This window comes from Anomaloglossus baeobatrachus, chromosome 6 (assembly GCF_048569485.1).
Source record: "Anomaloglossus baeobatrachus isolate aAnoBae1 chromosome 6, aAnoBae1.hap1, whole genome shotgun sequence".
Classification (NCBI taxonomy): Eukaryota; Metazoa; Chordata; class Amphibia; order Anura; family Aromobatidae; genus Anomaloglossus; species Anomaloglossus baeobatrachus.
The window spans coordinates 495,972,688-495,999,169 of NC_134358.1; the positions used below are offsets into that span (position 1 = coordinate 495,972,688).

At 46.7% G+C, this 26,482-nt stretch overlaps 1 protein-coding gene across 1 annotated transcript in view; it reads right to left on the reverse strand.

Annotated features, from left to right (window-relative positions):
• Positions 1–26,482, reverse strand: part of PRKAG2 (protein kinase AMP-activated non-catalytic subunit gamma 2) — a 479,771-nt gene that overhangs the window by 234,464 nt on the left and 218,825 nt on the right. The window contains exons 2-3 of the mRNA XM_075315421.1: positions 22,880–22,951; positions 18,340–18,622 (exon numbers count right to left, since the gene is read on the reverse strand). Coding sequence (XP_075171536.1) covers positions 18,340–18,622; positions 22,880–22,951 — 355 coding nt within the window. The remainder of the gene's footprint in view (positions 1–18,339; positions 18,623–22,879; positions 22,952–26,482) is intronic.

Sequence of the window (26,482 nt, forward strand, 5' to 3'; positions counted from 1 at the left end):
ATTTCCCTTCCGAGTCCTTCGGTGAGGTTGACATTACAGTCAAGGGAAATACCGCATCCAAGTGTCCACTTGCCTCAGAGATATCGGACTCTGCGTCCGTGTTGTCACACTCTGCCATGGCTGCCAATACCTTATTTGGGCGATTCGGACGTTTCGGGCAGTCGATCAAGAAATGGTCCGATTGACCGCAATAGAAACACAAACGCTCACGGAGCCGGTGTTCGCGACGTTCATTGGTCTCTCGCTTTTGCAGAGAGTCCACTTGCATAGGAACGTCCTCGGCCTCCCGTGGCGTCCTGAGAGCGGGTTCTCTGGAAGGAAATGCAAAGTTGTTTACACGGTTTACAGCTGCCCATTTTTCCTGTCTACGTTCCGTCAAGCGGGTATCAATACGCACACAGTGCTGGAGAAACAGTTCAAAATCCCCTGGAGATTCAGAACGAGCTAACTCGTCCTTGATGGTACCGGACAACCCCTTTCTGAAAACAGACAATAATGCATTGTTTCCCCAGTCGGTGTCTACCACTAACCTCTTAAATTCAGTGGCGTATTCAACGACAGACTGCTTTCCCTGACGTAAGGAAAGGAGAGCCGATTCAGCGGTAGCACGGCGATTCGGATCATCAAACATCTGCGCCATTGCGGTCAGAAAATCATCTAGGTGATTTAAACGGATGTCCCGGTTCTCTATCATAGGATTAGCCCAAGCCAGTGCTCGTGAGGTTAATAACATAATTATACATAACACTTTGGACCGGTCAGAACGGTAATAATCGGCATGTACATCAAAAAACAGTATACATTGGTTCACAAATCCACGAAACTGACTACGGTCACCATTGAAACGGAATGGGGGTAACCTAGGCATACCGGCAGCTGATACGGACGTAGTGGGGCCGGCTTCCTGAGCCTCCACTCTGACTTGCAAGTCCTGTATAGCCGGACCCAGTACCTGGTGATCATGGCCCAGCTGTGCCTCCACATCTCTAAGTTTAATCTGCACCACCTCCATCTCCTGCTGCAGGGAGTTAATCATAGAAAAGAGCTGATCTACTCGTGTCTCAGTCATTGCCCCAGCGAAATCCTCTTGTGGCCTGAGTATAATGTAATACTATTGTATGTTTTGAGGATTTCGATAGCGTTAGGGCAATGACAGCCAGAGACGAGTATGTGGTACAAGATGTTTATGATATGTAACCACGGTAGATACACAACGGAACAAACACAGCAGAACAAACACAGCAGAACAAACACACGAAATACCTTCCCGAAACGGAGCGGAGGGAATTCCCGGGGCCACGCACCGGACTCCCCCAGGGAGACCACCAGAGCGAACCCCTATACAGGGACTGTCCGGCAATCAACCCCGGAAGGCCTAAATGCGCCGCAGCCGGGACACAAGGGGCAAGCGGTAAAGTCCAGAAGTGTCCGTACGGGATGAAAGTCCAGAATGGTTACGAACCGGAAGAAACCGGGCAGACGTGCTGACCAAAGACGGCAGACGGAGTCCGGGCACAGTTTGAAGAAACCGGGTGTGGTCCAGAGTCGGTCGGTAGATTTTCAGGAGGATCCAAGTAGCAGCAGCAGTAAAGCAGGAGCACACAGCAAGCAGTATACTCAGGCACTGGACTAGGCTTAGAGGCGGCCTTTTAAGCAGCTGGACAGGAAGTAGGGCAACAGAACATAAAACTCCATGTTAACCGAGGGCAAGCTCTTTCCAAAAGAGGACTGGAAAACCCGGAAACCTGACAGACAGACAGGGGAAAACCAAAACTCTGTCACACAGCACAAGCACAGAAAGGTAAAGAAAATAAGGGGTCCAGGAGGAAAAACAAGAGAAGGAAGGAGGCTACAAAACAACAGGGGTAAACTCCACAACCATACCAAGCAATGAGCACAACTTTCATCAGTCTGGGACACCACACCTCGCAGATCAACATAAAATAAACTATAGCTGGCATGGGTTGAATGCTTCAACCAGCATAATTAGGAGGGGAGCAGATGTGATAGGCCTCTCTACAGCATGTGACCAAAGAAGCATGCAGAGCAGCAGAGATTAAATCTTGCTAGCCTGCCTGTGAATCAGCACACAGCAAGTCAACACACAAATCTGCCTGTGTTGATCCCAGCCACCAGAAAATCCATTGGGCTCAGTGTCAGAATCTACAATCTGAACAGCTCCCAACGCCGCCATGACAGTTGGCAAAGTGTGTGCCAAACTCTGTTTGACACATGTACTCTAGAGCACCACAGATTTTACTGATAAAGGGCTATTCCTAAAGAAAAAAACTTACGTACCCCCAGTGATCCTGAAATTGGGGCTTAGGAACCTTAAGGGCCCATTACAAGCTACGACATATCTAACGATATGTCGTCGGGCTCACATCGTTAGTGACGCACATCCGGCATCGTTTGACATATCGTAGCGTGTGACAGCTACAAGCGACTGTGATCGAGCAAAAATACTCACCTTATCGTTGCTTGTTGACACGTCGCTCATTTTCTAAAAATCGATCGTCCTTCTGCGCGCCGGTTGTTCATTGTTCCCGAGGCAGCACACATCGCTCCGTGTGACACCTTGGGAACAATGAAGTGCAGCTTACCTGCGGCCGCCAGCAATGCGGAAGGAAGGAGGTGGGCGGGATGTTATGTTCCGCTCATCTCCACCCCTCTGCTTATATTGGGCGGCCGCTGTGTGACGTCGCTGTGACGCCGAACGTCCCTCCCCCTTCAGGATGAGGATGTTCGCCGCCCACAGCGAGGTCGTTCGGGAGGTAAGTACGTGTGATGGGGGTAAACGACTTTGTGCGACACGGGCAACAAATTGCCCGTAACGCAAAAACGATGGGGCCGATCGCACATGTGATCGCCCGAGAAATCGACGCGTGTAAAGCGGCCTTTAACTTGAAAGGAGTGAAAGTGTCATTGTCTATGGGACTGCAGGGATTAGCTGAGCCCTGTACTTGTCAGTGCCATAAACAATGAGTATACAGAGTTTGGGTTTCTTTTGTCCCTAAAGCTGGTGTCACACATAACGACGACGACAACGACGTCGCTGCTACGTCACCATTTTCTGTGACGTTGCAGCGACGTCCCGTCGCTGTCGCTGTGTGTGACATCCAGCAACGACCTGGCCCCTGCTGTGAGGTCGCCGGTCGTTGCTGAATGTCCAGCTTCATTTTTTGGTCGTCACTCTCCCGCTGTGACACACACATCGCTGTGTGTGACAGCGAGAGAGCGACGAAATGAAGCGATCAGGAGCCGGCACTGGCAGCTGCGGTAAGCTGTAACCAGCGTAAACATCGGGTAACCAAGGGAAGACCTTTCCCTGGTTACCCGATGTTTACGCTGGTTACCAGCCTCCGCTCTTGCTGCCAGCGCCGGCTCCTGCTCTGTGCACATGTGGCTGCAGTATGCATCGGGTAATTAACCCGATGCATACTGTAGCAAGGAGAGCAAGGAGCCAGCGCTAAGCAGTGCGCGCGGCTCCCTGCTCTCTGCACTGTGACATGTAGCTGCAGCACACATCGGGTTAATTAACCCGATGTGTGCTGCAGGAGAGCAAGGAGCCAGCGCTAAGCGCGGCTCCCTGCTCTCTGAACTGTGACATGTAGCTGCAGCACACATCGGGTTAATTAACCCGATGTGTGCTGCAGGAGAGCAAGGAGCCAGCGCTAAGCGCGGCTCCCTGCTCTCTGCACATGTAGCACAGCGACGTTATGATCGCTGCTTCTGCTGTGTTTGACAGCTAAGCAGCGATCATAACAGCGACTTACAAGGTCGCTGTTACGTCACCGAAAATGGTGACGTAACAGCGACGTCGTTGTCGCTGTCGTTTAGTGTGACACCAGCTTTAGGTACAACTGGAAAGGTAAATTGGCAGATAAACTCAGAAAGTTATAGAATTTTGGTGATATTTCAATATGTAAGGAAATATATGTGCTACTAACTCTGTTCACCTGTAGAAGAATTCACGTGTAATACAGATACGTAGAAGTTTATTCAGTTCATTCTCCATTGTTTTTTTCATATTGTAATGTTTAATGTTTTATTTAATCTAGGAATTGCAGATAAAGACAAAGTTAATGGCTCTGACCTTGTTAATTATTTACATTGTGTGACCTGTGTGAAGTCCTTCCAGTGATACTTTTACTAAGGGGTGCTTCACACATAGCGAGCTCACTGCCGAGATCGCTGCTGAGTCACGCTTTTTGTGACGCAGCAGTGACCTCATTAGCGATCTCGCTGTGTGTGACACTGAGCAGCGATCTGGCCCCTGCTGCGAGATCGCTGCTCGTTACACACAGCCCTGGTTCGTTTTCTTCAAAGGCGCTCTCCCGCTGTGACACACAGATCGCTGTGTGTGACAGCGAGAGAGCGACAAATGAAGCGAGCAGGGAGCAGGAGCCGGCGTCTGGCAGCTGAGGTAAGCTGTATCCAAGATAAACATCGGGTAACCAAGGTGGTTACCCGATATTTACCTTAGTTACCAGCCTCTGCAGCTCTCACGCTGCCTGTGCTGCCGGCTCCGGCTCTCTGCACATGTAGCTGCAGTACACATCGGGTTAATTAACCCGATGTGTACTGTAGCTAGGAGAGCAAGGAGCCAGCGCTAAGCAGTGTGCGCGGCTCCCTGCTCTCTGCACATGTAGCTGCATTACACATCGGGTTAATTAACCCGATGTGTACTGTAGCTAGGAGAGCAAGGAGCCAGCGCTCAGTGTGCGCGGCTCCCTGCTCACACTGGTAACTAATGTAAACATCGGGTAACCATACCCGATGTTTACCTTAGTTACCAGTCTCCGCAGCTTCCAGACGGCGGCTCCGTGCAAGCGCAGCGTCGCTTGCACGTCGCTGCTGGCTGGGGGCTGTTCACTGGTCGCTGGTGAGATCTGCCTGTTTGACAGCTCACCAGCGACCATGTAGCGATGCAGCAGCGATCCTGACCAGGTCAGATCGCTGGTCGGATCGCTGCTGCATCGCTAAGTGTGAAGGTACCCTAACAGTCAGAGGATTTTTGCTCAATCTGGGGTCTGTGTCAAGAAGTATGTCAGCTACAAATGTTTCTGGTGGCTGCAGCCATGAAGATGTCATTAGGTCACGAATAACAATGGATTCTTCCCATTTGTTTTCTCTTCTCTCCTCTCTTCTCTATAAATAAAAGTAATGATTGAAGATCTATAACTTAAAATAATATGAGCAATCTCTTTTTCAAAGTTTTTTTAAAGGGGGTTATCAGGATTCTTCATTTTTTTTAACAGAATTAGATTAATTAAAATAAAACTTACATTGTTAAAAAAAACCCCGAACCAAACTGAGTAAAAACGAACTAATTTTACCAATCTCCGATACTCCTGTGCCGCCATTTCCTAAGGGGTACTTTGCACACTACGACGTCGCAAGCCGATGCTGCGATGCCGAGCGCGATAGTCCCCGCCCTTGTCGCAGCAGCGATATGTGGTGATAGCTGGCGTAGCGAAAATTATCGCTATGTCAGCTTCACATGCACTCACCTTGCCCTGCGACGTCGCTCTGGCCGGCGACCCACCTCCTTATTAAGGGGGCGGGCCGTGCGGCGTCATAGCGACGTCACACGGCAGGCGGCCAATAGAAGCGGAGGGCCGGAGATGAGTGGGATGTAAACATCCCGCCCACCTCCTTCCCTCCGCATAGCCGACGGGAGCCGCAGTGAGCCAGATGTTCCTCGCTCCTGCGACTTCACACACAGCGATGTGTGCTGCTGTAGGAACGAGGAACAACATCGGACCGTCGCAGCAAGGTAATTATGGTTGTCGCCGACGCTACACCGATTAAACGATTACGACGCTTTTGCGCTCGTTAATCATATCATCTAGGCTTTACACACTACGATGTCGAGAGCGACGCAGGAAGTGCGTCACTTTCGACATGACCCCACCGACATCGCACCTGCGATGTTGTAGTGTGCAAAGTACCCCTAAGTCTTCGAGCTATCTCTGCTTACCTAGGAATGTGAGCCATTGTGGCTGGCCCCACGTAACACCACTGAGGTCACCGCTGTTGCCAATGATAGACTGCAGTGGCCATATGTCATGTCAGCATGTGATAGCTGGAGCCAGGTGAACAGAGACTGACATGGGACCCAGTAAAAGGACTGGAGTATCTGGGGATTGGTAAGGTATTGCTCAATTTCTTATTGTATACCATTTTGAGGGCAATATTGTTAGATATGTGGGGTCTCAAATAACCTGCCAATATGGATGGTGGAAGTGAAGCTCCAACTCTTGAAGAAACAAGAAAAATACTTAGATTTAGGCACGAGTACTACTGCGAGTGCACCGCATGACACAAGGCTCCTCTGCTGGAGTGTAAGCCGAGTGTCATACCACTGTGATGCGATCCTGCGAGCGTAGCACAGCTGCAGAGGAGAAGGTGGGCGCTGCAGAGGATCTGTCAGATGATCTGGTGTAATGCGAGTGCAGTGCGATGTTTCTTTCGCACCCATAGACTTGTATGGGTACAAGAGAAAACTAATCGGATTCCACCCGCAGCATACTGCGATTGTTTTCTTGGTCCGATTTCGGCCATAGAGTAATATTGGTCTGAGCAGAATGCGATTTTTTTATCGCATTCCACTCACTCCGTTTTACGCGCCGTGTGCCCTAAGCCTTATGCGGGCATCACACGATACGATCTATCGTGCGATCGCACGAGCGATCGTACCCGCCCCCGTCGTTTGTGCGTCACGGGCAATTAGTTGCCCGTGGCGCATAAAATCGTTAAACCTCCGTCACACATACTTACCTGCTGAGCGACGTCGCTGTGGGGGCGAACATCCACTTCCTGAAGGGGGAGGGACGTTCGGCGTCACAGCGATGTCAAACAGCCGCCGGCCAATAGAAGCGGAGGGGCGCATTGCCGGCAGCCGCAGGTAAGCTGCAGTTCATCGTTCCCGGGGTGTCACACGGAGCGATGTGTGCTACCCCGGGTATGATGAACAACCGGAGCACAGAAGAATAAACGATTTTTTAAAAATAAACGACGTGTAAACGATACACAATTTGTAACCAATTTGCGATCGTTCTGAGACGCTGGTAGGTGTCACACGAAACAACGTCGCAAACGATGCTGGATGTGTGTCACGAAAACCGTGACCCCAACGACATATCGCACGATAGATCGTCTCGTGTGACGCCCGCCTAAGAATCAGAGTATACAATCGGTAATAAATTGAGCTATACTGCAGAGAACAAACTGTCCCGTGGCTCTATTGTAGCGATTCCCAACTTTCTTTTGGATGGATGAAACATACAGCAATCATTTCTGTAAACTCATTTGCTAATAATGAGTCATGTATGAAGAAAATGAAATTAATATTACAAAATTGAAAAATCTTCATGCAAAAAATAAAAAAGAAAAGAAACTTCACAAACTAATCTGATGAGATTGATGAAATCTCAAAAGCGGTGCATAGGACATGTACAACTTCTTGAACGAGTTTTTATGGCTACTTTTTACTGGATATCACAGTCCAGTTATTGGCACTGTAGTCACATGAAACGGAGAATGCAATATAAAAAAGGTTTGTATGCACAAGCGATCCTCACCTTAAAACATAGATGTTTATTTGTAATACAACAAGCAAAAGAAACACTATATAAAAACATTTAAAAGGCACAAAAAAAAATAATAAATGGCCATAGCAAAGAACAGGCCAAGTCTATATATTATTCTGGTCTTCCCCATCTGTCTACACAATGCGACCTCAAATCACAAATCACAAACCTCAAAATGTATTTTCTGTGTTTGTTGGTACATTTCATACAAGGTATAATATATACACACAATGTTATGACAAGCATACCCTATATATTACTTAGATGTGAGAAGACCCAATTCACAGTGACCTAAAATAGACAGTTTGCACAACATGCTAAGAAACATTGTAGGCTAAGTTCACACAGGGCATCTTTTGCTGTGTTTTTGGTGCGTTTTTGAGGTCCCAAAGATGCACCTTAATGCATGTATTTCTGTGGCGCCCCTGAGTACATCATGGTGCCAGAGGGTACTGCATCCTTACCCAGGGTGCAGGGCCTACCCCCCATGGTTCCTAAGAAACCGGTGTCACTACCAACAGCACTACAAATCCCAATCAACACCTCACATCATGACCTGTCAGACACACGAGTGGGTTGGACTAGCTGGAAAAGGGCCACCCACCTAGAGGTCAGGCAGATGGTGGGAGGGAAGTGAGAAAGTTGACAGTAGGAGTTGAGTGAGAGCCCTTGAGGAGAGAGGAGCTGGGGAGAGTGAGCTCCCGGGGAGCTAGACCGTGGTTGGGTCGCAGATGGTGGTTCGGGACCAGAGGATTCGAGGACCGGTGGCAGGACATATGAAGGACTGTTGGCACCAGCAAGTTCAAAAGAAACTGACCGGTACCGAGCACGACGGGGTACAGGACCCTGGGTCAGGAGCCGATTCAACGTCCTGACAATTGACCTGCCGAGAAAGGAGACCTTCAGGGACTTTTCCACAGAGCTCAGAGAGTCCAAAGTGCCAGCTCCCAAGAGCACAGCTACACTTTACCAAAGTGAGCGGGGACCTTACAGCTTCAAGCCACGTGGTCACAGACAGACAACTAAATTGTGCACGGTGGTGGGCTCCGGACTATCAAGTGACACCGGTGGAAGCGGACACCTGGACGGGCTCCCCGTAGTGACTGTGGCACCCAGAGAACTTAGTTTACTTGCAGTGTACGTGTCTACTTTATAATCCTCCTCCTGCACCATGACTACTCACAGTGAGTACCCTGCTCCCCCTGCACCCTGCTCTCCCAAATAACCACCAACACCCCTGAGCCTGGGGCTATCCCTACCTGTGGAGGGACTAACATCAGGCTGCTTAACTCCATCTGCCCCGCTACTCCTTACAGCAGTGGCGGTACTCCTATTACCGCAACCCACAGGTGGCGTCACAAACTTATCCTCTGTAAATACCCCCCTTTCACGGATTCAAGTGTTTGCCAAGCCGGGTCTGGGCCCCTTGAGCCACCACGATCCCGAATCCAAGCAACCCGACCAACACCAGGGCGGTACATTTCCTTCTCCCAACAAAGTCTACAAGATTTCTATTTTACTGTCCACACTGGACATCTTCTGTTGGCTACATCTTGGCTGCGTTTTTGAAGATGCAGCATGTTAATTCTTTTTGAGTTTTTCCAGCATTTTTGAGTCCTTCCAGACAATAGATTTGACTTAAAAAACGCATTGGGCAAAACACATTACAAACACTTTTTGGGACAAAAACACTGCATTTTTGTGGTAAAGAAAAAGATGCCGCATGTGAACATACCCTTAATTTTATTTGTTTTTCTGTGTTAAACGTAGTTCTTAAGATTTTTGTCATTTTTTTATTTTTACACATCATAATCTATATTAAAAATTAAAAACATTAGAAATTTTTCCATTTTCATCCAGACAACTGGTGCTTTTTTAAACTTTAACTTCCTTTGGTTTCAAGAAACAACATATGTACATAGCCACAATAGTCAGACCCTGGCTATTTTTTTTTGTACTGAAGTATCTAACAAGCCTGTGCAAAGGTCACTACAAAGGGAGGGGGAACAGGTCAGCTGTAAAATTGCCAATTGTGAAAGGTGGATCCTGTGTTTTCAGTTGTGTATATACAGTAGGTGTTTAGGAATGGGAATGAAATCTTAGGAGGTATATGATTGTCACTGGCTACAGAGGGGTCCAGGGGATTTACTAGTACCCGCTATCTATGCACGGTCTGTGTCAGAAGTACTTTTTCCATAGAAATCATTTTAGAGCACATCGTCCCTCGTACATTAGAATTGTTTGTTTGAACCTATACCAAATATTATATTTGGCCTTATTCTTCGACAAAATTTCCAGCAATGATGAGTCCCACTATCACATGTGTTGGACCCCTTTAAGGCTTTAATTAGTGAGTGTGAAAGAAACTAAATGCCCTATTTAATTACTAATATTATTGTTCCCACAGAGCCCTTAATTCTTCATTAAGTACACTTGAATCTGATTAAACAGAAGATCCGATTAGAAGACTAGACTATGTTCCAAACACTTCAGGACACCTCTGTCCCACTGAGATTTATACCTTAAATCACTGACACATAATCTCTTCAGAAATTATTAATTAATCTAGATGTCACTATGTCACATTCATGTTTTTTTCCTTTGTTTTCACTAAAGAATAGTCCTCAACTAATGCTGATATTGAAGAAGTTGTCCCATGGAGGCAACTCCTTTCTATATGTCCTAATATAGGTCATTGATAGGATCTCACTCCAGGAGAATTGTTCCATCCATAAAATACATGGGCAGACATTCATGTACCACTAGTTCTCCCCTGGCTAATGTATGGTTACATGCTGTTTCCTCAGGCTGGATGCTAGATCTGAAGACAGACTTAGGCGGGCTTTGCACACTACGACATCGCAGGCCAATGCTGCGATGCCGAGTGCGATAGTGCCCGCCCCCGTCGCAGCAGCGATATGTGGTGATAGCTGGCGTAGCGAAAGTTATCGCTACGCCAGCTTCACACACACACTCACCTGCCGTGCGACGTCCCTGTGGCCGGCGACCCGCCTCCTTGTTAAGGGGGCGGGTCGTGCGGCGTCACTGCGACGTCACACGGCAGGCGGCCAATCAGAGCGGTGGGGCGGAGATGAGCAGGATGTAAACATCCTGCCCACCTCCTTCCTTCCGCATATCCTACGGAAGCCGCAGTGAGGCCGGTAGGAGACGTTCCTCGCTCCTGCGGCTTCACACACAGCGATGTGTGCTGCCGCAGGAGCGAGGAACAACATCGGACCGTCGCGTCAGCGTAATCATGGATTACGCCGACGCTGCACCGATGATACGATTACGACGCTTTTGCGCTCGTTAATCGTATCATCCAGCCTTTACACACTGCGATGTCGCATGCGATGCCGGAAGTGCGTCATTTTCAATTTGACCCCACCGACATCGCACCTGCGATGTCGCAGTGTGCAAAGTGCCCCTAAGGGTACCGTCACACTTTAGCGACGCTCCAGCGATCCCACCAGCGATCTGACCTGGTCAGGATCGCTGGTGCGTTGCTACATGGTCGCTGGTGAGCTGTCAATCAGGCAGATCTCACCAGCAACCAGTAACCAGCCCCCCAGCCACCAGCGACGCGTGGAAGCGATGCTGCGCTTGGAAACTAAGGTAAATATTGGGTAACCAAGCAAAGCACTTCGCTTGGTTACCCGATATTTACCTTGGTTACCAGCGCACACCGCTTAGCGTTGGCTCCCTGCACTCCTAGCCAGAGTACACATCGGGTTATTAAGCAAACCGCTTTGCTTAGTTACCCGATGTGTACTCTGGCTACATGTGCAGGGAGCAGGGAGCCGGCACTGGCAGCCTGAGAGCGGCGTACGCTAGTAACCAAGGTAAATATCGGTAAGCAAGCAAATGGCTTCACTTGGTTACCCGATATTTACCTTGGTTACAGCTTACTGCAGGCTGCCAGAAGCCGGCTCCCTGCCCCCTGCACATTCAGATCGTTGCTCTCTCGCTGTCAAACACAGCGATGTGTGCTTCACAGCGGGTGAGTAACGTCCAAAAAATGAACCAGAGCAGTGTGTAACGAGCAGCGATTTCACAGCAGGGGCCAGATCGCTGCTCAGTGTCACACACATTGAAGAGTTGAAGCAGTCAATTAGAAGTGCATTAATGCAAAATTATAGAAAAAACTCCTAAAATTACAAATTTTATTTATATTCAGTATTAAAAGGGAAAATACCCAACATTTATATCACTATCAAATTTAAAAATAGAAATCAGGTATCCAAGGGTACAAGGGGGGGGGGGGGGGCTGGCCCTTATGGTGCCCTACCCTCGCCCTTTCCTTGCCACGGAGGTTGGCACCCTACAACCTGCGCAATAGGCGCCCGCGCTCAACATAGACTGTCCATAGGCCCTAACCAGACCCTAACAGATAAAAGGTGACAGTCTACAGGATAATTACAGAGCTGAACCAACAAATCCAATATAAAGGATAACAATATATTATACCCAATATAATTCAATTGGGAAATAGTAGGGTACAATAACCCAAGAAAAACCACCTGGTTGGATATAAGCGGCTCCTATCAGAAACCACCCGACGCGTTTCCCCTCATCTATCTGAGGTTCTTCAGGAGTGGAGTAAAAGTTAGTTCAAACAGAATACAGATATGCAATAGTAAATGCTGGTAGTCCTATACAACACTAAGAGGCCAGTAGTCACTGAGTCTATGTAATCCCACTATCTCTGAGCCAGAACCAGGCTAAGAAGCCTAGAAACCAGTACCAAATCTCTGTCAGTCGGCTAGGTGGCAGGGATTAGCTAGAGTATTTTTGCATATAGTGATGGGATTAGACTCAAAGGGATAAAAAGCAGCCACTCATTGGAGTATACAAAATTAGCGACTTATCTCAGGCCTCAATAGGCATCCAATAGAGACGATCCTCCCAGGACTCCTTGGATAGTAAACCAGTCCAATAACCCCAACGAAGCAGTCAGTGAGCTCCTCAAGTCATCACCCTCCAGTTCAGGTGCAAATTCAGTAACACGATGTAGGTTTAGGGGGAAGAGGAGACGCCCACCAAAAAGCTCCCCAACTTATAAGGTGTATTCTAAGTGTTCTCACCTGTGATTAAACAGGATCAACCCCTCAGGAGATGGAAGATCAAAGAAACACACGTTCCAGCGGGGTGCGTGTATCAAAGTGCACCACTTCCGCATCCTCACATACAGCTGTCACGTGAATGGGGATTCCCAATGACGCGATCCCGCGCATGCGCAAAAAACTAGCGTCCATACCCACGTCATTGCATCTCATTGAGCCAGGCAGGTTGCGGTCACGTGAACGGGCCCATCAATGAGGTATCCGCGCCTGCGCAATGGCTGCATCCCAGCTTGACACACAAACAGGGAGGCGTATACATCAGCAGAGATTACACTCACACTGCCAGTGACGTCTCCCTCCCAGACCTACGTGAGGAGGGAAAAGCTGCCCAGGAGGCTATAGTATGCAAATATAGGGAGAGAACAGTACTATAAAGACAAAGTATTCAAGACTTGTGAAGTATAGATTAGTGTTCAATGATAAAGGAGGTCAAAGATTATAGGTGAGATAATATAATGAGGGTAAATAAAAACTTAACGGAGTCCGAGAGTCCCAATAAACATAACTGGGATAGAGAATTAATTAATAATATAAAGATGCAAAATCTAAGATTAGGTAAATGAATAGAGCCAGATCCTTTGCGGAACAATGGGCATGGCAAGAAACAGGTTATGAGAAACGGAAAAACAAACCTTGGACACAAAGAGGGAGCAAGGGACACCAATCAAAAGTGTCAGAAAGGCAGGTTATGAGGGTTATGAGGGTTTATAGGAAACATCCAAAGTGCAACTGTTCGTTGAGGCCAGATGGACTCACAGTGCATAGCCTGTGAATCCACCGGGCCTCCTTCTGTAAAATGAGTCTGTCCCAGTTACCACCTCTGTCTGGTGGTGGGACCTCCTCAATGGCACTGAAGGCAAAACAGTCCAGGCTACCCCCATGTTCCATCCTAATATGTCTTGAAATGGGGGTATCCCTGGCATTCCTAATATCCCCAATGTGGTCTCCTATCCGTCTTTTGAATTCACGCTTGGTTTTTCCTACGTACTCCTTCCCACAATCACATCTAAAGAGTGGTACAGTTAGCAAATTGTCTGTTACAATATGTTCTGCCTGTCACTTCACTGAGGAATCGGTCTCCCCGTTTTACATACTTGCAGAAGATGCATCTCCCACATCTAAATGTACCAACTTTCCTGGTGTCGAGCCAGGTTGATCCAGATGGAGAGCAGTAATTGCTGTGGACCAACCTGTCCCGGATGGTCCTACCTCGCCTGAATGTGATCGAAGGAGAGGGTGGTATGGAGCCCGCAATGACCGGGTCAGGCCTCAGAATGTCCCAGTACTTAACAATAATCCTACGCACATCCTCTGACCGATCATCAAAATCCCCAATAATCCTCATTACTTGGGTGGCTTCTCTAACCCTTGTCTGTAGGGTGGCACTCCTTGGTGTCATAATTGCATTCTTGTAAGCCGCACTCAGGACCTGCTCCGGGTACCCCCTACAGAGGAACCTCCTTCTTAGGTCCCCTGCTTGATGATGGAAATCCGTATTAGAGGAACAATTCCTCCTCATCCGGAGGTATTGTCCTCTGGGTATCCCTCTCCTCAGACTGAGGGGGTGGTGGCTTTGCCAGTGGAGGAAGCTATTAGTTGAAGTGGGTTTACGGAAGGTCCTGGTTTGGAGTCTTCCCTGGGTGTCCCTTATGATTGATATGTCTAAGAAATCAATCTTATCTCTTCTGAAATCCGAAGTAAACCTCAGACCCAATCCGTTCTTATTTAGGTCACCCACAGATCTCCTAAATTCTCCTTCCCCCCCTGACCACAGTACCAGCACATCGTCTATATAGCGCCCCCAGAATGTTATATGGGGGCTCCACCAAGACGTCTCCTCACCAAAGACAATGGTGTCCTCCCACCAGCCCAGGTAGAGATTAGCATATGTGGGAGCACAGGGGCTCCCCATTGCTGTACCCCTGAGCTGGTGGAAGAACCTCCCATCGAATCTGAAAACATTATGTTTTAGAATAAAGTCAAGGAGGGTAATGATAAATTGGTTATGTGCCATAAACTGTGTACCTCTGGTACTGAGGAAATGTTCCACCGCAATAATGCCCAAATCATGTGGGATGCAGCTGTAGAGAGTCTCCACATCAATTGAGGCAAAGCAGACATTGTCCTCTACAACCACATCTTCCAACTTCATAAGCAGGTCTGAGGTATCCCTCAGATATGAGGGAAGTGCCGTGACAAAGCTCCTCATCACCCTGTCCACATAGATGCTGCTGTTCTGTGTGAAGGAGTCCACCCCCGACACTATCTGGCGTCCGCGTTGGGGGCTACCCCCTTATGCACTTTAGGCAGGGAATAGAAGACCGGTAATACTGGGAATTTTGAATACATAAAATCTATTTCATTCTTGGAGATCAGTCTCTGTGTTAGAGCTTCCTCGAGTAGTGAATGAAGTTTTTGGTTAACGAGATCGCTAATGAGGTCACTGCTGCGTCACAAAAACCGTGACTCAGCAGCGATCTCGCTATGTGAGAAGTACCCCTGAATGAAATCATCCAATTGTTTACAAATAAAAAGCTGTCTTCAAGAGACTACTTCTTATCACATCTGTGATGGGGTTGCTCACTCTGCTTGCACAGGAACACTTTAATTAAAAGTACAGCAGATTTATTGAATCACACACATATAAAGCGCTCTTCATAAAATAAAGAAGAATTTCAGTCCAATACCCTCATAGTATGCCCACACAGGTTCGAATATATTTCTCAAGTATCCCAGTGGAGCTATCTCAGCCTAAACTCACTGACCCCAGTCAGTATACACACCCCTCTCCAGAGGTGCCTTTCAGAGGAATCACCAACCTCCATATCCTGACCCCGGTCAGGACAAGCGACTCCTCCCTTCTCTCAAAGAATTCCTTACTGGAAATATCACAGTCTCCCCACACTGACCATGTGTCAAACAATCAGTCTCCATTTTGATACATGAGACACACCCTAGAGCTGAGCTATGTGGCTAGCCATACCCTCCCATCTCTTCAGCTATCTGTAAAACCTGTCCCCGGAATGCCCTAATATGCCTCATGGCACTGCACGTACCAGGGCGAACATCCAAGTTTATATCACTACCTACTGGCATCCATGTGACAGTCTTTATAAGGTCAGTTCTGATTGAGTGATGCACATACCAGCTGATAATAAAGCCTCCATACACATGAGGTCAGTATTGCTCAAAAAGTTACAGATTTTGGCAGAACTGGCCAATGATCTAATGTGTTTGAGCCTCCTAACTTCCGTCAAAGATTATATACTTCTTGTTGCAAGATTATCAGCCACCTCAGAAGTGGCCAGTTTCCAAGTTAAGGTAGAGGCAATGTTGCAGCATCAGAAAGCTGGTAGTTTGTGTCATTTACTCGGCCATGCCGCGGGCTTGAACTGTCAATCTTCAGAAGTTCAATGTTCTACGGCAAACATGAAGCCACAAGGCCGTGAAGCGGTGCGCTTATGAAGATAGAGACATGAAAAAAACATGTTTAATCCTTTAATTCTCATGGGAACTGACAAAAAAAACCTTTAAAAAGTGTCTGTTGGTATTTTTGCTGGCCATACACATAAGATAGCTGTCAGCCAAACAGTAGCAGATAGCTAACTCTCCCGACTCCCCTATTCCGGTGAACACTTGATCCTGCTTCATCATTCATGTGTTGTCAATGGGGAGAGAGGAGAAGGTCACTGTCAGACACTTTCAGAAGCAGGTTATCTCCCCTAAAAAGAAAAGGATCCCCTACATATCACAAAATTGGCTGGTTTTACCAAAATCGGATTAGCCGACTTTCATGTAATATGTAAGGGGGCCTTACATTGAAAACACATGCATTCTCAACTGAACCAGATGTGCATGTGAATGTGGGGTTTCATAGCTGTCAAAGATGTGTGGGCACCTTTATACCCCATTGCAACAGCAATATTTTAAAACTATGTAGTAATTAGATTTATAAAATAAAGCCCACAGTGTCTATGGATATCTATGGACCTAATGCACAAGAGGAAATTCAAAGACAGGCCCCTGAATACCGTCTTCAGGATCCATACATTTAAAGTAAGATCATAATACCTTGCTTGCAATATTACAATTATTATTTAAATTTAGCTTGGGCCCTTCAAAATACAAGTCTAATTATATGGTCAATTTTGGACCAAGATTCATTGAACAGACACAGAATGTGATTCTGAAGACTCAACCTTAATCAATCAGGGACTCATAAAATGCTTATCTTAAGGGGGCAGTCCGGCTCCAATCACATGCTCATCGGATAGGTGAGGTCAAGTCATTAAAATAGAATAGGTTCAAGACGGAAAGTCCTTGGAAAAGGACAGGTGCACAATACCTGCCGTGGTTAGGCTACCTACTTCCAAGTTTAATTAGTGGTCGCTGAGTCAGATTGTGTATTGGTTAACCGGCATCACTGCATTCCTTAAGTTGTTCGCCTCAGCTTTCAGTTGATCCGAAAAACCTTCCAAAATTACTCTACTCTCTCTACACCTTTAAATTAGGGATTGTTCAACTTTTTGTGGTTTCAGTATACTCAACAGCCAAGCATCGCAGACCATCAGAGCAACACAACCCATTATTTGGACAATTTGTAGTGCAGTAACACAAGAACGGCCCTTATGTCCATTTATAACCATATTTATGTGCAACATATACAAATTTCTGTGCAAACTCTCTGTTAATTGCTTTGCCCACTCATAGAAACAGGCGACAAATATTAAGGAAATCTGTTGTAGTCCATTCTACAGCCAACATGGAGAGCAAACAGTTCACCTTCATTCCAATTTTCCATTTTTTGTAGTTGTGTAATATATCAGAGCACAGTGCCTGTCATGCATGAGGCTCCCATATAGTCTACGAGTGTCTGTTTTCATCCTCCCAAGTATAAATAGCTCGTCAGGAATGTGCTGTATGAACATTCCCCATTTCATCCCATTGAGGATGGTATTAGGTTTTAATTATATGTTTTATTTCTCTCTCTGTAAAGAGCTGCTGACCAAGCAGAAACTGAAGAAAACATCCGGCTAGCTGATGTTACTAGCCTCCGGCATATTGGTGGTCCCATCATACAGTTTTATTTATCTGTACCTCCTCCTTTAGGGAAAATGCAAAAAATAAATAAGGCCATTTCATGAATAGATTTTGGTATTTTTACCCATCAACCTTCTTTCATACTTCTGGACATCCATCCATTAGCACATCTCTGGGGTGTTCTTATCCTTACTGACTGACCGAGGACCTTCTCTTTTGACTACTCATTTGCCTAGCCCCTTTATCTCTCTATACATACTGTTTGGATCTGAACATGGACTGTGACCTTACTACTCTTTTGCAGAGCCCCTTTGCCTTTACGTGCTCTCCTGGTATTTGATCCCTCCTCTGTCTCATGATGTGACGTGAGAAGTGACTCAACGTCACATAACTACTGTATACGGAAGTAATCATTGCATCAGCATCAAGTCTTCCAAATTGTCCAGCTACACCTCGATACAGCTTTCTTATACAAAATACCAAAAACAAGAGCCTCTAACACTTCACAGCTACAGAAAATTTTCTTCAACATTATTAAAAAACTTTGCTTAAAAAGCTTCAAGATTATTTTGACAACATACCTTTTCTTGAACGTGTAAAGAATTTGATGCCACCAGGTGAGGTAGATTGGTTTGAGTTGGAGGATGTAGAGTCTTTGGAAGAGGATCTGAATATCCCACTAAAGCTCATCCGCCGGGGTGATCGAGGAGGAGACTCCTGATGTGGGAACGGAAACACAGTTTTTGGGGATCCTGGGCTGTATTTTGATTTTACTGGTGCAGATAAAGGACTAGATGGTCGGTTTTGTAGAGCTCTTGGGAAAAAGCTTTTTGAAGGGCTTCCTGTACTACTGGATTCTTCTGTCTAATGAAAACAAAAAAAAATTATACAATTGGGCTAAAAAGATAAAATGTTCAATCCATATTAAGCAAAGGTAACCTGATAAGCCTTTCATGCTGTCCGAACCACTGACTACATGAATCAGACATTGTGAAGTGGAGATGTGGTTGACCTGAAAAAGGAGTCAAATTTTTATTCTATTTTACTCATTTATATAGTGCTGTTAATTTCACCGCACTTTAAAGACATCATAATTTAAGGCTTACAATCTAAATTTCCTAACAGTATGTCTTTGGAGTCTTGGAGGAAACCCATGCAGAGCAAAGACCGCCCTCAGCAGAGCAGATCACAATGTATATGCAAAGGAGCACAATGGCAGATTTTGTGTGGATCATGTCGGACACATCATCCACATGGAGCAGGAAAGGAGGACGGAAATGGAAGGAAGAAAGAAGGCACCGCACCAAGACCAGCAATGTGCATCGGACCCAACCGCCCCGCAGGTGAGTATAATAAAAGATGTTTTTTCATATTATACAGAGTAACATGGTCACTTTTATTTATTTTTATATATATATATCTATCTATCTATATATATATATATATATATATATATATATATATATATATATAAAAAAACATATATACAGTACAGACCAAACGTTTGGACACACCTCCTTATTCAAAGAGTTTTCTTTATTTTCATGACTCTAAAAATTGTAGATTCACATTGAATGCATCAAAACTATGAATTAAAACATGTGGGATGAAATACTTAAAGTGTGAGACAACTGAAAATATGTCTTATATTCTAGGTTCTTCAAAGTAGCCACCTTTTGCTTTGATTACTGCTTTGCACATTCTTGGCATTCTCTTGATGAGTTTCAAAAGGTAGTCACCGGAAATGTTTTTTCCAACAGTCTTGAAGGAGTTCCCAGAGATGCTTAGCACTTGTTGGCCCTTTTGCCTTCACTCTGCGGTCCAGCTCACCCCAAACCATCTCGATTGGGTTCAGGTCTGGTGACTATGGAGACCAGGTCATCTGGCGTAGCACCCCATCACTCTCCTTCTTAATCAAATAGCCCTTACACAGCCTGGAGGTGTGTTTGAGGTCATTGTCCTGTTGAAAAATAAATGATGGTCCAACTAAACGCAAACCGGATGGAATAGCACGCCGCTGCAAGATGCTGTGGTAGGCTTGCTGGTTCTGTATGCCTTCAATTTTGAATAAATCCCCAACAGTGTCACCAGCAAAGCACCCGCACACCATCACACCTCCTCCATGCTTCACGGTGGGAACCAGGCATGTAGAGTCCATCCGTTCACCTTTTCTACAAAGACACGGTGGTTGAATCCAAAGATCATAAATTTGGACTCATCAGACCAAAGCACAGATTTTCACTGGTCTAATGTCCATTCTTTGTGTTCTTTAGCCCAAACAAGTCTCTTCTGCTTGTTGCCTGTCTTTAGCAGTGGTTTCCTAGCAGCTATTTTATCATGAAGGCCTTCTGAACAAAGTCTCCTCTTAATAGTTGTTCTAGAGATGAGAAGGTGTGTCCAAACGTTTGGTCTGTACTGTATATAATTTCCAAACAAACCCAAAGGTTACAACACAAATTAGAATGGAGAATGGCAAGGCACTATTGATCCCATGTATCTCAGTTAGTATTAGTACCGAAACTGCATATGCCACAGTCCATTCTGTAGGAAGATCAAACACTAATCTATGGGTGACTGGTAGAACTACCCCCCCCCCCCAAAAAAAATCAGACCCATTGTACGTTTCGCTCTCTTACGGTAGTGCCATGTGGAATGACAAGCTTCCTCAGGGGTGATATCCTTATTATAAACTTATTAAACTTGGATAAGACCCTATTGGGCTTTACATTTGTCTCTTTGGCTTATCCTCATGAATCAGACATTGATTGCGTAAATAATTAAAATTCTGTGGTATTTAAGAGAAAAAATAAATTGAAAAGTCGGCCAGAAATTATGTGTCTTGGATGACTGGCCCAAGGTAGGTCTCTTGTTGCTTCTCTCTGCGCTGTTTCCCATGCATGACAGGTCTCTTCTTAAACACATAGAGGAATAAAACTATAAATCTAGTGGAGTAAGGAATGGAGAAGCCACTAGGGACCTGCCTTTGACTAGTCATTTGAGATACCTGGTCCCCTGTCAGCTTCTCAAAGTAACCCTACAATAAGAGCGCAGCCAGTGTCCAATTCATGGTATCTGTGATTTGGACAGAATGAATCTCTTGTTAGGTTCTGTTACATTATTAAACTATACAGTATTTCTAGCAGATGTATTGTGTAATGGAATGCACTAATGTTTTCAACCAAGTTTTTGTTAAATGATTCAAACAGTTGATCACATGAGGTCCCAGTGCACGAAACACCAGCGATCAGTGATAAACCACACAAGAAACCAGCAGTAAATGCTTCATTCTCCTGCAGTGCCCCAACAGGAGAACTGAAGCATTACACATTGAAATCCATTGCCTGTTGGGAGTAATGTGAGATGAGATTTTTTAGTTTTGAACTAGATGATAATGGGACGCCCTGGCCGGGCCAGGTAGTCACAGATAGGGACCCGCATTACACCCTTCCCTCACAGGTAACACACAGCCAACCTTAAAACCCTAGTCACCCCCAAAGGGCTTGATAGACACATCAGGGGGCGGAACCAGGCGGTTGAAAGACGCCTACCTAGGAGTTTTAGACAGCCCGGGGCGGGGAACAGTCAGATCAGTTTCAGAGCTCAGTGAGAATGGAGGTCAGGCCTGTGTCTGGGCCTGGGACAAACTGACTGGCACCAGGGTAGGAGCCCTGGTGCCATTGGCTAGGAGGCAGACGGCGGTCTCCATCTGCAGGAGCCGGGAAGATGGCTTGGTGGAACCGAGGTGGACCGGGACAGGGTAGTGGCACGCCGGTACCGACCCGGGGAACCGACTCGGAAACCGGAGCACAAAGGGGGGTACTCAGACCCTGAAGCTAGGCCAAGAAGCGACTAGACTTAGACTAGTTAATTAACTGATTGCGGCCAGGACTAGAGGTCCTGTCCCAACCAAAGTCCCGACTAAAGGCAACAGCCCACCGAGGGGGATAAAAGGCCACCGCCACGGCTCAAAGATCCCACGGGCCAGCTTCTGCGGGCAAAGGGCTCCTTATGCGACCACAAGCCGGACTCCTGAAGTTGCAAGCGCAGGCAGTCCACCATTCTAAACAGGTGTAGGAGAAAGACAGAGACTACCATCCGGGTGGGGGAACCAGAACGCAGCCGGCTGCAGGCACCGACCACCATCACCTTGGTTTACCAGAGACTCGTGTGTTTTCTAATAGTGAGTACACCAGCACACTGCGGTCACCCATGTCCCTGCATCGCCAAAACCCCCAACGGGTCCCGGGGCCACCATCCCTGCCCACGGAGAGGATAACAACTTGCTGCACAACATCTCCCCCGGGTGCCCCGTAACTGCAGCAGTGGTGTCCAATATCACCACAAACCGTGGGTGGCGTCATGAACTCTGTACGGCCCAGCCCGTACATATCCGTCCTGCACCCACCATCCCATCACTACCCCTTTTCATTTGAAGTGACCGTGAGACCCCCGGGTCCGGAGACCCTCGAGCCACCCACAGAAGGGCCGGATCCGAGCAGCTCAGCTGCTGAGAGCGGGGCGGTACAATAAATGTAAGGAACACTAAATAAATACTCTGTTACATCCAATTAACACAAGACGCTTCATGCTCTTCTTTGCCTCTATGAGTCATGAACTACCCTTGTAGAACTGTACTAGACATAAAAAGTGTATATATTTTACTTGGAGAATTAGATTTTAAAAACAATATTTCAATATATAGCATAATATACTAGTATCATATATAATAAAAATGTATAGTATGATACTAGTATAATACAGCAGTCTGATAAAAGGCAAATTAATAGAAATTTTGTTCATAGTTTAGAAACTAAACAGATGTATTTTCTAAAGATATTGACATACATTTGCAGTTTCTATATGCTATTTCTTTCTAGTCTGTGGTTTCATTTTTTCCTCGCAGTGCCAACTAAAGAGACTGAGGAAATGCCTAGCCAGAGAACATCTATTGTATTATGGCGTGTTGTGTACCCAGAGAAAGTATTTCCTCTTCCAAGTGTAATGTATATTGTTACAATGACCAATTTATAAGGGGAAACAGCCAGGGAGTGCAAAAGGTTCCTTATATAATATTCTTTAGGACTGATTGTATAAATAAATGTATTTTTGCACTGTACATACCTTGCGAGAAGCATTTTTGTCTGAGCTGTCCAAGTCTCCATCCAGAAAGGGCATAGCAAAAGCGCTGAGATCCTGAGAGGTGAGAAATAAATACTGTTATTATACTGACAGGTAAATGTAAGAAATAAAAAGCCTAATCACAGATAGGTCACTAGGAATAACACTGCAATATAAAGTTGTCTTTTCAAGATTTGATAATGTGTTCGGTCAGACCGATCTCGATTGTTGATTGAAATCGTTTTTGGCTTTGAAATACTAAGGTAGTACATAGACACTTCAGACTACAGATTGAGGAAATATTGCATGTGAAGACACCTCAATCAGTTTTTTTTAAGACTAGCTGTCAAAATTGTACATGTTACTGTCATGCTGGGAGTGAGAGGACACCTGGCGAGCGGAGCAACACAAAGGTATAACCAGGAAGAGGTGTCGCGGGCGGGGAGGAGGGTGTCAACACTGCGCTCACCCCACTGCTCGGGTCCGGCTGCTGCTGCTCTGTGGTGGCTCGAGCGGTGGGCCGGATCCCGGGGGTCTCGAGCGGTGCTCCTCGCCCGTGAGTGAAAGGGGGGATTGTTGGTGGGGGATTTGATTAATGTCCGTGACGCCACCCACGGTTGTGGTGATTGTTTGGACACCACCGCTGCTCTGTCTGGGGATCCCGGGAGTGGTGGTATGGAGCAGCTAGATGTTGGTTTGCCCCTCCGTGGGTAGGGGGTTTGGTGGTCCCGGGGCCCGATGACGGGGGTTAGGGTGGTGGACAGGCGGGTTATGGGGCCTGTGGAGGTGCAGGGACGCAGGGGCAGCGCTGTGCCGCACAGCACGGAGGTACTCACTCAGCCCAAGGATGATCACACAGTTCACGGTAAACAAACGGCTGGTTGGACGGGTCCCTCGGACGGCTGCGGTGTAGATGTTCCCTGCAGTTAATGGTGACGGTCTCTTCCCTGCACCTAAGTATAGTCTTTGGTAGCGATGGATTCGCACCGGTAACCCGCTCCCCGACTTGGATATGGGCCGGAGGAGCCCCACTCTTGCCCGCAGGCGCTGGCCCTGGGAAACTGGTGCCTTGGCGGTGTCTCCCCTTCACGGTTGGACGGTTGCCTTCACTCGGGACTTTGCTGCTGGGAGACCTGGAGGTCCCCTTCACTGACGGATTTGGAAAATTCGGCGACTCCTAGCCTTGCCGGGATCCGAAAGACCCCTGCCACTGGTGCTGACTGTTCTTTGTATACCGCTCCGGTACCGCCGGGCCACCACCCGTCCACGGTCCTTTCGGCAACCTCCGATCAGCCTCTCCTGCAGACAGTCACCGCCGTCTGTCAACCTTGCTGTCTCAGTCCGGGGCACACACCCGGACCAACTTCAGGCTTTCAAACTGTCACTTTTCCTCTTTCACTACTGTCACTTGCTCCTCTACCACTTCCTTCTCTCACTACAACTCCACTGTTTTTTCCTTCAACTCTAAACTCTTCTCTCTATCTGCCTGGTTTTCCCGCCTCCAGGACTGTGAACTCCTTGGTGGGTGGAGACCAACCGCCTGGCTCCACCCCCTGGTGTGATCATCAGCCCCTGGAGGAAGGCAACAAGGATTTGTGTTCTGACCTAGGTGTTCCTGCAGGGAATGTGGGGTGTGTGTGGTGTTGTGACCTGTGACCCCTGGCTTGCCCAGGGCGTCACAGAGGTACTACAGAAAGCCCTGGTGGTAGGGAGAGGGAAGCGGGGTCACCTCCTAATACTCACCTGAGTCTGATCCCTGTGGTCCCTAACATCCCTAGATGGGTCCTTCCCCCCCATGTGCCATCATGTGCCTAGGTCCTCGTTGGACCTGAACTCACCGTAACTAGTTTGTAGGCTATGAAGACACTCGTTTCGCTATTGCAGTGAAGCAACACGTGGAATATAAGACAAACAGGCGGGGAAAGACACAACAAATAGCATTCCACGGGTTTTCTCTAGCAGGAAGCTTCTCAGCTGCAACAGAAACCAATACAGAAAGGAATAACTCCGGCACACTGTATGTTTCCCAAAGAGAAAAAGATGGACACAAGAAAGTTGATTTCAAATCCTTTTCTTTTATTCAATGTGAAAAAGTGAAGAAGTGCTGTACAAAGCAAAATGTCCGCCAGGAACAACGTTTCAGCCAAGAGGCCTTCCTCAGGTCGGACAAACTAGAATGGACAGGAATCACTGGAGATCAGCAAGCAGAATGTATATATGTGCTTAACACCTGCACAAAGAGTATGCGTAAGCACGAACAGCGTATAAGTTGTGACATGAAGGAACTGCACTTGTAGGGAAGTGGTAGTGTCATCACACGGTACTATTAGTCAGGGAAGGTTCAAATGATATCCGCACATATGGTTTGAACACAAGTCCCTGTGTGTTATAGTAGGAGACCGCACACGGAAAGGTAGGTTGTCTAGAGGCTGTAGAAATGAGACCTCCAGTGACGTAAAAGATCTAGCACGAAATGGCACTGTATATTTCACATTGAATAAAAGAAAAGGATTTGAAATCAACTTTCTTGTGTCCATCTTTTTCTCTTTGGGAAAGATATAGTGTGCCGAAGTTATTCCTTTCTGTTTTGACGCTTTTTCTCCTGAGCACCTGTGCAAGGTGATGCGAGGTCTTTCTCTCTTTTTTGCAACAGAAACCAACACCTCAGCTTTTTGAGAGGCAGAATCCTTCAAAGTGATTATGGTCTATAACTGGCATGAAGTGAAGCCGGGAATGGGTAAGTATAGTGGAAGGGAGTAAAGATAGATTGCTACAGCTGGGATTAGGGCTTAGTAATTTCAGCCAGAAGGGAAACAGTCCAAAACCCCTTCAGCATTAAATGAAAGTAAATCCACTCCAATACATGATAATAGTCTAGTGGACTCCACAGAAGACCTGCGAACAATTAAGTGTTGAGATGAGACCTCCTGATCCCATTCCCTTAGAGGTAACCTGCGGACGCAACACAGTCATAAGAATTATAAAAGCACATGAAGGCACCGTAAGAGGATGTTCAGAACATGTTTCAGCCACATGTTTGTTACTCCTACAGGGGTTCAGTCTGAATCTCAAAAAAATGGTATTCGGATGCACCAGAGCTTTTGACATGAATAATTGAATAATCAGAGTTTAAAACATGCAACATTTGCCTCTGTTTGAGCTCTTTTTCAGCCATGTTAATCTTTAATGTCAGAAACTATAGCACAGCAGGATACACGAATGGTACTTTAAAGATACATATGGTTGAAAAAAAAAAAGAAAGTCTAAAATTGCATGTTTTAAGCTGTTTGTATTTCAGGTATCAAACATTGCCATTTTATAACTGAAACTGTCCATCAGGGAGACAATGAAAAGAGTTTTCAATACTGTCTAATTTTTTGACAATGCAAACTTAAGGCCGCTTTACACGCTGCGATATCGGTACCGATATCGCTAGTGTGGGTACCCGCCCCCATCTGTTGTGCGACACGGACAACATCGCCCAGACCCGTCACATGTACTTACCTGCCCGGCGACGTCGCTGTGACCGGCGAACCGCCTCCTTTCTAAGGGGGCGGTTCGTTCAGCGTCACAGCGACGTCACAGCTGCGTCACTGAACCGCCGCC